The sequence below is a fragment of the Giraffa tippelskirchi genome, chromosome 2 (assembly GCF_054371585.1).
Source record: "Giraffa tippelskirchi isolate mGirTip1 chromosome 2, T2T-mGirTip1v1.2.pri, whole genome shotgun sequence".
Classification (NCBI taxonomy): domain Eukaryota; kingdom Metazoa; phylum Chordata; class Mammalia; order Artiodactyla; family Giraffidae; genus Giraffa; species Giraffa tippelskirchi.
This window is the reverse complement of record NC_137276.1, coordinates 36571494-36584062: the sequence shown is the minus strand read 5'-3', so window position 1 is coordinate 36584062 and position 12569 is coordinate 36571494. Positions and strand designations below refer to the sequence as shown.

The following is a 12569-nucleotide window of genomic DNA, read 5'->3' as shown; positions in this document are numbered from 1 at the left end:
TGAAAGAATTGAGCTGCTGTGATGAAGGGAGAAGAAAGAAATAGAGATCCCTTTACCCCTTGGGGGCCCCTGAGGCTCTTCTCTAAGTGAACTTTGCAGAAGATTTTCTAAGCTATCCTTTCTTGGGTGTCCATTCAAGGAACCACTTCAAATTCTGCAGTTTCTTTTTATGTTGCCTCTCAGTGTCCTAATTGCTCTCTTATTTGGGGGAATTCTTGATAATGTATAATTTCAATCTTTCCTATTGTAAAGTATTAAAAAAATAAAGTTTATTTCTGCTTGACTGCTTGGCATATCTCATTTGTCTGTCTGTTCTATAACTTTTTGTTGATTTCTTCTTTTCTTACATGTGGTGTATTACTTGAAGACTATCTGGATGCATATTAAATTTGAGTTGTATAACTCAATGAATCAATCTTGGCTAGGGTGACCAACCATCCTAATCCCCAAACTGAGGGATTTCTGGGAACACAGGACTTTTTAAGTGCTAAAGCCAGAAATATCCCAGCCAAACTAGGACAAGTTGGTCACCCTAGTATTGACACAGAATGGCACCCAAATAAAGTTTTCAAGTGGATATAGTTCACATTTCAGTGAATGTGAGTTCAAGAATAAATAGATTAGCTGCTCTGAGCATTTTAAGTTGATTTTTCTGGTTCTGTAAGCATGGAGACTAGCTTTTTGTAGGTTACTTTTAGAATTATTGAGAAAGTCTTACTATATAATCCTGTTCATATGTTCTCCAGTTCCATGAATGTGAATTGAATTGAATGAATTGAGTTCATTGAATTCCATGAATTGTCTCAAAACACACTAGAGGTCACATAATTGATTACTGAGGAATTTTATTTTTCAGTTATGTTCTGAATTATTTTCCAGGGTGGCAGGGGAGGGAGTTAGTGGGTTGGGAATGAGATAGAAGGGGCCTTACAGATAATTTTTTTTATTATTACTATGAAAATTTTCAAAAATACAGCCAAGTTGAGAGAATTTTACAGAGTATAACTATACACTCGCCATATAAATTCTACCACTAGCTTTTTACCGTATTGTTTTCTTACATATCCATCGATTTTTCCCTCTTATCAGTATCTTATATTTTTTGACACACTTCAAAGTAATTTACAAGTTACTATATACATCTCCCTGAATTCTTTTAATAGGCATCAACTACAGGTCAATATTCACAGTTTTTCTTTGGATGTGGAATTTACATACAATGAAATATACAGCTCTTAAATGTACATTTACTGAATTTTACCTAATGCAAACACCTGTGTAACCAAAACTCTTGAAGATAGAGACCATGACCACATGGCAGAGACAATGTCCCATCCAAGGCAGTCTCCTTGCCTAAAGGCAACAACCATTTTGATTTTTTCTACAGTAGGTTAATTTGCTACTTTGGGCCTTCATATCCATGGGATCGTACAGTATTCATTGACTCTTTTTGTGTCAAACTTTTTTTCACTCAGGTTAATGTTTTGGGGATTCAGCAGTAACAATAATTCTTTTTATTGCTGAGAAGTATTCCACTGTGTGAATATACTGTAGTGTCTTTGTCTTTGTACAGATTGTATTTTAAATGATAAGATAGAAGATAAGCCAATAGAAATAAGTGTTTTAATGCTAATTTAGTGTCTGACTTTGTTATCTGTTATCTTGGGGTTAGTCTCCACATTTCTGCACTATGAGTGCTTTAATGCTAAAGACAACTATTATTCAATATCTTAAACTTTTAATCTAAAATTTAGTCTCCTGATGTCAGCCTTCATGAATTGGTGAATTTGTACTCTTAAATTTGAGAGAAAATACTTTCTTTGCCACTGGATAATAGTCTTTATAAGAGAATACTTGAGCATTTTTAAGTTAATAACAAGTGTTGAACCTGGACCCATAATTAGAGCATTTTAAATTTTGTACCACAGGCTAATTTCCATTTTTTCTGATTGTTAAGGTTAATGCTCTGGATAATCTCGGTCAGACTTCTCTGCACAGAGCTGCACATTGTGGTCATCTGCAAACCTGCCGCTTACTCCTGAGCTATGGGTGTGATCCTAACATTATATCCCTTCAGGGCTTCACTGCCTTACAGATGGGAAATGAAAATGTGCAGCAACTTCTTCAAGGTATTGAATACTTCGATGAAATTATTTTTTCAATTAACCTTTAAATTTTTTTCATATATCATGTAGGAGTTGGTAGTGAAAAGAAAAATTTTCAAAATTATTGGCTGTTATTTCTTCTTGATCAGCTCATTGTAGTCAGTGCCCACATGTTGTTAAGTCTTTAATAAGTTTTTCCCAGTAGCGTTTGCCACTGATCTTTGCTGAGTAAATAGCTGGCTCTTAAGTTTTTATCTAGAAAGGTTTTAAGGAGATAACGATAGTTGCTATTTCTTTTTTAAGAGAGGAAAACCGAAAAGGGTAGATACCTCTCCTAGTAGAGCAACCAGAGCTATAAATAATACTCGAGAGACCAGTCCTGCCTTTTCATTCTTTTCTAGATCCTTCATATAAGGCATATAGAATCTGTACAAGGTAACCAACTATTTGACTTACATTTGAATACAGTGATATTCATTGGCATTTTAAAATCAAATCAATTTATATTCAATATCTACACATTTGGTGTAGGTTAAACATTTCAGCCTAGAAATCTGGTCCCTTCCAATTAAAGATGAATAAAAGAAATCTGGTCCCCATAATTTCAAAGTGTCTTTGCCTACCTCTCTGTATTTTACTAGAAATTAATAGAACGTCTTTGACACCTCAAAGCTCAAATGAGAAGAAATGTAACAGACCAAGCGTTTTGTACCTTTAATAGTCTCCCTTGATGATCCTTATGCCTGTGGTTTAGAAACCACATTTTGAGAAAAACACTGCTTGAATAGATGAAGGCAGATTAATAAGATCTCCTGGGAACTTCTAAAATTCTGAACTACAAGACTGCTCTCAAAATTGCCTTTACTTTCCCATTTACTATGCATTTGCTTCAGTGTCAGTTGAGGGTAATACCATTAGTTCTGTTCAGTTACCTAGTGATGGACATTTACAGTCTTCCTAATTTTATGCTACATGCTATACATTACCTTTGCAGCGAGTTTCTGAAAGTGGAATTTCCAAGTCAAGGTTAACATAATTGTTAAATCATCTCCTAGAAAGGCTGTTACGTACCATTTTACATTCCTATTAATAGTGTATGACAGGACCTGTTTTCCTTGTCAGCCCCAGGTATTACGATTCTTTATAATTTCCTTGGGTGAGTGTGTGTGTGTATGTGTGTATTACAGAAATAATAAGTGCTTTTTAAAATGCAAATTATAGAAATATTGGCAGTGTAACTCCTTCATTTGCTCTTTGTCTGCTAATGGGTGAAAGAAAAGCCCAGTATCTCATTTTAATTTGCATTTCTAAGGTGTATGCTGCAATATTTTTTCAATTTTGTTCTTTGCCTGTAATTTTGTTTAGTGCTATGTTGTTGTCTGACAGATATTTTTCTTTTTTTTCTTTTTTTTTCTTTTTTTTATTATTATTATTTTTTTTTTTTTTCTGACAGATATTTTTCCAAATCAGTTTTGGTTCTGCCTTTGATGTACTGCTTTAGGATGCTTTTCTATTTCAAGATAAAAAAATATTCACCTATTTTTTAAAAATAGTTTTAAGGTTTAATTTTTCATACATAGCATCTTTAACCCATCTGAAGTTTATTCTAAGATACAAGGTATATGTTTTCTTCCTTTCTTATGAGATTTAAAATGAGCTATAAAACATAGAGTTTCAGACCTGAAAATAACTTCACTTGTTTCTAATCCAACATCTGTCTTTTTAGAACTGAAACAATTTGAGGCCCAGAAAGTTGAAGTGACTTGTTCCAATTCAGATAGCTAGTCAATGGCAGAACCATGGTTAGATGTCTAGCTGTTGCTTTTCTTTTTTAATACTTTACCATCAGTCACTGACTTCATTATAGAGTAATCTTCTGTTATCTATTTTATATTCCATTATATTGCATAAATCTCATTTTATAATTATTATTCATATCTATATACGTTTCACATATGTGATGTTTCAAAAAAGTTTATACCGCTTTTCCTGTACTACTGTGGAGATTTCCTACATAATTGCCATCAAACTGTAAAAAGAACTTGACTCTCAGATTAGATGCCTCCCTTAAAACTTGGTCCCATCTTCCAAATAGAAGTTAATCACTCTTTCCTTCCCTTTTTTTTTTTTTAGAGGGTATCCCTTTAGGTAATTCAGAAGCAGACAGACAGTTGCTGGAAGCTGCAAAGGCTGGAGATGTAGAAACTGTAAAAGTAAGACATGATTTTATGGTTTTTTTAATATTGGGTTTTTATTTTGACAGTGTTTAATGAATCTGTACTGTTAAAATGAAAAAATCTAGTTATTTATATGTGCATTGTTTTAAAAGGTAAATAATGCTAATTAGTTCTGCTCTGCAAATAAGGATCATTGAGTAATGAAAGAAACCTGAGTATCACATGCATCTCAGTAAACACATCACAGTTATAAATTTAGATAACTGCATGTTTATGGGAATGCATTTTGTTTAAAGAACCTATTCATTTGTCCCTTTAAACGAAGGAGCTGTATGAAATTATTGTCTCTTTTTGTTTACATATGACACATAAAACAGGAAGAGAAGAAAACTAAACAGTGTATCCCTCTGTCTATATGTTTGTTCTGATTTCTTTGCCTCCTCTACCTCTGTGAGGACCCAGTGTTTAAATATAATAATAACACAATGTCACCACTTTTCAGAGCCACTGTCTCCCAATAATCTTCAATTTGTCTGGATTGAATTTTTTTTTTTTTTTTTTTCAGAAGAGCCATCTTGAGCCCTTCTGTGGCCCATCTCCTATGATGTTCTTCCATAGAGGAACCTTTCCTCAAATTTTGCTTTTACTGTAATACATATGTATTTATGTGATATATAATCATATGTAATGTCTCACTGCCTATACCAGATATTCCTGTTCCTTCAGAAACTATATTAGTATATCCAGGTATATAATTCAGAAGACTGAAATTTTGAAAGAGCAAGACTTTTTCAAGTCAACTAATATAAATTAAAATTAACTCAGCATGTTTCATGATTAAATAATTCTTTAGTAAAACAATGTTGATTTCAATTTGCAAAGCTAGTAGGAGGGAAGAAGCCCTGTTGTGTCCTCCCCCCACAGCAGACTTTCAAAAAAATGCTTGGTCCTATTTGAGGAAGCATTGATAGGTAATAAGTTTTATTAAAAGCTAAAATTATTGATTTGATTCATGGCAGAAGTCTCCATTTGAAGCAGTTTCACTATATTTCTCTATGGTGTTCTTAATCCTGAACAGACCTACCCCACAAAGTAAAGGTTAGATTTCTTGAGAATGAAACGATGTGAATGATGGTCTCATCAGAACTTGAGCTCTGAGAATATGTATTCACTGTGCTTTTAAATCAAGAGATTTCTGGAAGTTGATTTTAAAAGTCCATGTGCTCTTTTCCTCCTGCTTTATCTGTGTAGATAGTACAGTCATCTCCAGGTAACTTCAGATTTCGTTGTTTAGAAAGAAAAATGCTATTATGCAGTTTTATTATTTGACTTGTTTTGTAGTCTCATGCCCGTAATTAGGAGGTTAATATGGTATTGAAAGAGGGATTTTGTTTCTCTTACTGACTAATGAATGACTTACAGAAAAACAAATCACTCAAGTTAGGGGTAGTGAGCTGTTTCTTCCTGGAGGAAATGATAAGTTGTGTTAGATGGGCAGGTGGAGTTAAAGTCAAGTAGCTTGATTTTTATGTGTGTTGGGTGGAGGTGGTGATAAAAAATTGTAATGCTCATCCATTTACATATATTAAAGAACATAAAGCTATGTTCAGTACACCTACTATTAAAAACCAGACTTTGGTTTCAGAAAAATAAAAGAAGACTATAGGAAGAAACAGATGAAGTGAGGATGAGACTGGGTGCAGGAATAGTACTTAGAGAATGAAATAATGCCATTTAATTGAGGAGGACCTTCCTCTCTCCCTGTGATAGGCATTAGGCTGTCTTGCCTTACCTCTACTTTTAAAGTCTCCGTCAACCTTTCTATTCCTTGTGTATCTGTAGACAGGCAGCTTGGTATGAATCACTGAGACAATACCACTTGCATATTTCCCAATGAACGCTTAATTATGTGCTTGGTTGTGTTTGTTTACTGGTGAGCTGTCAGGCTAGATACTTAGATACCTACTATTAGAAAACTTCTCTGAATGGATAAAATTAAACTTGAGAGCTAGGAAGTTAGAGTGACCAGTGATAACTACCGAATCTAGCAGTAGCACTTTACACGTGTTGAAAATACTTATTCCCTAGAGCCAACTTCAGACCCACAAAATGCCCTTTCTCAGTGATAGAACACTGAATGTGTGTATCTAACAAGCTCTCATGTGAAAAGCCACTGAAGAGCTTTATCAGACCTGTTATTAAACCCGTTGAGGTAAAACCACTGATCCTGGCTCCTTTGGTTTATTAGGCTTAGCTTATCTCTGCTTTTAGGGTAGGCTAGTAAAAAAAGAGAAAGGATTTTTACTAATATTCGTTTATACTAAAATATTCTTTTGACTTTTTTTTTTTAAAACACCATGATTTATTATCTGTGCTGCTTTCTTTCCTCAAATATTCATACTTTTCATGCAAAATACCCTTGAGTATTTTGAGTGTTACAGCTTTTCTCATCTGAACAACAACAACAACAAAAAAAACGTAAAAACTTCGGAGTGACTTTTCTTAATTCTCCCAAGGATGGTACATAACCAATAGCATCCTATTAATTAATTCATTGCATATAGTACAATATAATTCTCTAGGTGTAATTCCTGGACAGTCAGCATCAGCATCATATGGGAGCTTGTTAGAAATGCAGCTTCTCAGGCCCAGTCCCAGACATCTGGAGGCTAGACCCAATGCACATGAAAATTTAAGAACCACTGTTCTAGAACAGTATTCCTCAGACTTTTAATGTGCTTACAGATCACCTAGAGATCATGTCAGAATGCAGATTCTGATTCAGTAGATTGGAGCGTGTGAGTATCTGAGTTTTTAACAAGTTCCCAGGTAATGCCAATGCTTCTATGATCCAGTGTATCTGTATATATATTTGCCACAAAATGGAAATTACTGTTGCTAACTGGTACTTACATTACCTTTATGTAAAAAATTTACCCACTAGCTTTAGCAAAAGAAGATGATGACAGATAAGAGCATCAGAGGGATTGCCAATAAAGGACAAGATGGAATAAGAATAAATAGCAAAGAGTGTCTGAGAAATTTGAGACAAAATAAATCAGGCATTTGAAATTTCTACTAGATGAATGAAAACAAGTCAGAATATATAGCATCATGTGTATACTGTGTTGCATCCTACAGAAATTGTGTACTGTTCAGAGTGTCAACTGCAGAGACATTGAAGGGCGTCAGTCTACACCGCTCCATTTTGCAGCTGGCTATAATCGGGTGTCTGTGGTGGAATATCTGCTGCAACACGGAGCTGATGTGCACGCTAAAGATAAAGGGCAAGTACTAGCCATTGCCATACCCTCTCTGTGCCGTTATCTGACCTTCTTAGGAAAATCTGAAAACGTTTTTATAAGATGGTGGTTCTTTTATTTTCAGAGAAGTCTGTTTTCTAACATTGGCTTAAATATACTTCTTAATTTCAGTTAAGATTTTATGATTTTATGAAAAAGCATTTTTATGAAGACTTAGTTGCTTAATGCTTTGTTATTTTATAATAGCCAAGGAGAATGTAACAGTAGTGTGATACTGATTTTTAATGTAGTAAATATTTTAGTTTGCATGGAGGATACTTGATTTCTCCCAGTTCATATTAATTTTACTTAAAAAAATACTCCTTGGGAATCCCCTGTTGGTTCAATGGTTCTCACTGCCATGGCCCCAGGTTCAACTCAATCCCTGATCAGGGAACTAAAATCCCCAAAAGTGCAATGTGGCCAAAAGAGAAAAAAAAAAAATTAAAATAAATAAAAATATATAATTCTTAATTCTAGATATTGCAAAATAGATGCTTGTTATGTTCTCTGCAATTTTAAATATTTTTAAAATTTCCTCTCTGCCCCTGCCAAAGTAATTCCATTTCTGCTAACAATAAATTTAGGTTCTATAAATTAAAATCAGTAAAATTTCTTGTACAATTCAAGAAATTTATCATCTCTGTGTAGTTATTTAAATTAAAATATATCTTTGTTGTGTTTTTTATTTAACTTTTCATTTTAGAGGCCTTGTACCTTTGCACAATGCGTGTTCTTATGGACATTATGAAGTTGCAGAACTTCTTGTTAAGCATGGAGCAGTAGTTAATGTAGCTGACTTATGGAAATTTACACCTTTACATGAAGCTGCAGCCAAAGGAAAATATGAAATTTGCAAACTTCTGCTTCAGGTATATATAAGTATTTATGGATAGGGTATATAATGTACAATATGTTTATTATATTACTTGTAACTCCAGACTTTAATAGTAAAGGGATAGGAAGCAAAACTCTAATTCTGTACCTAGATTTCAGAATAAATGTCATGAACACTATAAGCCAGGCTTATTTAGCACTAATGAAATTGATAGTACGTTGGTATCTGCACTGGCACCAGTATAGGTATTTTACAGTAAAAACAAGACTGTAGTTAAATTTATACTTTATACAAACATTGAAATGTTTGTGAAAACTAAAAATAGCATATGTGAAAGGTAATTTTTAATGAAATACTACTTTGTTTTGAATGTAGTTTAAAATTTTGGTTACATTCTTGCATTATTAAAGCTCAATAATATTTAAGTATCTATTTTTTATTGTAACTTTTTGTGTATTAAGCATTATTAATAATCATGTTAACCTTTAAGGAAGAGTCTGTGTTAAAATAGATTGACTGTTCTCTTGTTATCCAAAGGCAAACTTAAGCTAAATCTTCCCTTTCTGTTTTTCACATGCCCAGCATGGTGCAGACCCCACAAAGAAAAACAGAGATGGAAATACTCCTTTGGATCTGGTTAAAGATGGAGATACAGATATTCAAGATCTACTTAGGGGAGATGCAGCTTTATTGGATGCTGCCAAGAAGGGTTGTTTAGCCAGAGTAAAGAAGTTGTCTTCACCAGATAATGTAAATTGCCGTGATACACAAGGCCGACATTCAACACCCTTACATTTAGCAGGTAGGTGAATGAAGTGCCACAGATTTAGGCTGCTACAGCTAAGATTCATTTTACCTGAGTAAAATATTTCCTGTAAGTAAATTTGAAAGATTCAAATCAGTGTCTTCTAATACCACCATTATACACTAGAGTATTTGCACAGGGCCATGTTCTCTTGAGTATAGCAGTTTACATTCAGTAAGAATAATTGAACGAGGCTTTGCCAATCTCCCTGTGCTTTAGAACCTTTGTTCTAGGTCATCATGTTGTTGGAATCATCTTTGGTGAATGTGTTTTCGCTATAGAAGTTTTAAAAATATGCCTGCTTGAGTCAGCCTTCCTGATGGGAAGTTAAAATTTTCCATTCTTCTAATGATAGTTGTTAAACGGAAGCAGAAAAAAGTCTTTAAAGACTTCCAAAAGTTACATAAAATTCTTGTTATTTGTTGTATTAGTTTGTAAGACCTGCCTTAACAAATTACCACAGACTAGGTGGCCTAAACAACAGAAATGTATTTTCTCAGCTTTGGAAATGTTGGCAGGATTGGTTTTTTCTGAGGCCTCAGTCCTTGGCTTGCAGATGGCCACCTTCTCTCTGAGTCCTCACATGGCCTTTTCTGTGTGTATGTGCATCCCTGGTGTCTCTATGTCCTAACTTCTTCCTCTTGTAAGAACAGCAGTCACGTTGAATTAGGCTGACCCTCACGGCCTTATTTTAACTGAATTACCTCTTAAAAGGCCTTATCTTCAAGTACAGTCACATTCTAAGGTACTAATGATTAGGGCTTCACCATAGGAAATTTGGGGGGGTATAGTTGAGTACCTAACATTTGTTCTGAGTTTTCACTCATGAAACTGGCACAGTGTATCTTTTGTCTTCATTGCATGTAGTGCAGCATTGTGATTTCAGTACAGCTTTCTGAGCTGCATTGAAGGTGCTAGCCGGACTTCCCTGGCAGTCTAGAGGTTAAGACTCTGTGCTTCCACTGCAGGGGCATGGGTTCAGTCCCAGATCAGAGAACTAGGATTCCACATGCCTCGTGGCCAAAAAATATAATAATTTTTAAATAAAAATGCATATACCTTTAAAAAAAGAAGAAGAAAAAGTTGCTAAGGAATGGGTCATTAAAATCACTGAGCTACTAGTCTTTTAGTGGAGTTGCATCATAGGCATGTTTGGCCCATACAGATTAATACAAATATACGTGGTTTAAAAAGAGAAAAAAGGAATGCACGTGTTCCTGCCACTTTGTGTAATGTGGGAAGTACTCTTCTCTCTCTTCCTTTCAGTCTCACATTGTGAGCAACTACGTTCCTAGGGAATTTTTTGTTTGTTTTTTGGCCATGCCTGGCGTGGCATACAGGATCTTAGTTTCCCAACCAGGTATCAAACCCAGGCCCCCGGCAGTGGAAGCACAGAGTCCCAGCCATTTCCACCAGCTAAGTCCCATAAGAGATCATTTTAGTGTTTGTGGTTTATACCTTTAAATTATGACCCCGTATGAGTTGGGAACCCACAGGCCACAGGAAAGAATTTCTCCATCTATGTATCTTTTAGAGCATTTTGGAAGTGATAAACCACAAATGCTAACAAAGTGAGAGGTAAGACTTTTCTTCCTCTGGCAATCAGGAGTTAGTAGTCCATGTAAGACAAAATGTGGCCTGATCTCTGATTTGGATTGTACTGTGCATAATTATTTACATAGGCTTTGAATCTTTATGGTAGCTTATCTAGAACACTGAGTATTACTTTGTAAGTCTGTGTTATCTTTGTAAGTGGCAAATACATTGTACACACAAAACATTTCTCACTTATGTAGTATTACGGTTTGAGACATGGAAGGATTTTTGGATTTGATGTATTTAGTTTATGGTAGTTTTGTTTTTCTTGATCTTACTGAATTTTTTTTTTTTGCTTTAGATTGTTTCAGCAAAGGCTGAAAACTGCAGTAAAAGTGAATGAATTATGTATTTTGAACTATTTTAAAGTTTCAAGTGATAGCTGATTTTATGTTGGCAAAGTTAAATTTCAGATTTGCTTTCAAACTATGATTATGTGTCAAATACAATATATCAATACAGTACTTTTTTTTTTTTTTTTAACCAGGAACACGTACTGAGATAGCTGTCGGTTCCCAAGATGACAGCTGGGGGATTATAGTGCATTTGTAAAATACTCAGTTTTACTAGGAGAAGGCAAGGGCACCCCACTCCAGTACTCTTGCCTGGAAAATCCCATGGACGGAGGAGCCTGGTAGGCTGCAGTCCATGGGGTCGCTAAGAGTCAAACATGACTGAGCGACTTCACTTTCACTTTTCCCTTTCATGCACTGGAGAAGGAAATGGCAACCCACTCTAGTATTCTTGCCTGGAGAATCCCAGGGTCGGCAGAGCCTGGCGGGCTGCTGTCTATGGGGTCGCACAGAGTCGGACACGACTGAAGCGACTTAGCAGCAGCAGCAGTTTTACTACTTCATGGCTTTAGCAGTAGTAGATTCTGCTGCCCGTAGAGATGTGTACCCTTACATTCTCTCAGGCAAAAAGCATGTCTTTGTGATCTTCTGAGGAAATTGGACCCTGAGGCCCACTGATGTATTGTCTTCTGCTCTGCCAGCCACTTCTGTTCCTAACTTCGCTTTTGTACGATTGGATGCCTTTTGCTTGCAGCCTTGAGACCATTTACCTGAGTTCAGGAAGTGGTATATACAGTAACCATGAAGGCAGGGACTTTGGTAAGAAGGTTTTAAAAGGAACAATTTAAGTAAATCAACCAATATAACTTTAGAATCTCAAAAAGAAATGAATTTCATCACTGAAAACTTCCAACTTGAGGCCAGTGGGCAATTTTTTTTCATAAGCTAAATCTTTAATAGATTCCATTGGAAAATTTCAGATTTCTATAAACTCTCTTATTTTAAAATCCTATCTATTCTTTAGAAATAGATATATACATATATGTAGCTATTTTTATATTAACAAGTATAAGTAATTTTACTTCTTTTCTAAATTAGCTGGTTATAATAATTTAGAAGTTGCGGAGTATCTCCTACAACATGGAGCTGATGTGAATTCTCAGGACAAAGGAGGACTTATTCCTTTACACAATGCAGCATCTTATGGAGTAAGTTCTTTCACGTTAGCTTTTAAAATGTTGGAAGTTTTCTCAGTGAAAATCAGTATTACAATCCAAAAGAAATTTAGTTTGACTTTCTCATTTTACAGAGAAGTAAATATGAGTGCTAAAGATTAAATAACTTCTAAGTTTCAATTCTCAGGCTGTTGCAGCTTGCTGGGAGCTTGCTGTGTGACGTGGAACGTTTTGTCTTTCATTGTTTTACCTTCCTTAGCACACATCTCTTATTTTCA

The 12569-nt window shown here is 35.0% G+C and overlaps 1 protein-coding gene across 6 annotated transcripts in view; it reads left to right on the top strand.

The window, feature by feature from the left end:
• Positions 1 to 12569, top strand: part of TNKS2 (tankyrase 2) — a 62235-nt gene that overhangs the window by 29774 nt on the left and 19892 nt on the right. For all 6 annotated transcript variants that reach the window (XM_081554989.1, XM_081554968.1, XM_081554979.1 and 3 more), the window contains 6 exons: positions 1958 to 2129; positions 4239 to 4318; positions 7424 to 7569; positions 8291 to 8456; positions 9005 to 9224; positions 12215 to 12324. In XM_081554989.1, the coding sequence (XP_081411115.1) occupies positions 1958 to 2129; positions 4239 to 4318; positions 7424 to 7569; positions 8291 to 8456; positions 9005 to 9224; positions 12215 to 12324 (894 nt within the window). The remainder of the gene's footprint in view (positions 1 to 1957; positions 2130 to 4238; positions 4319 to 7423; positions 7570 to 8290; positions 8457 to 9004; positions 9225 to 12214; positions 12325 to 12569) is intronic.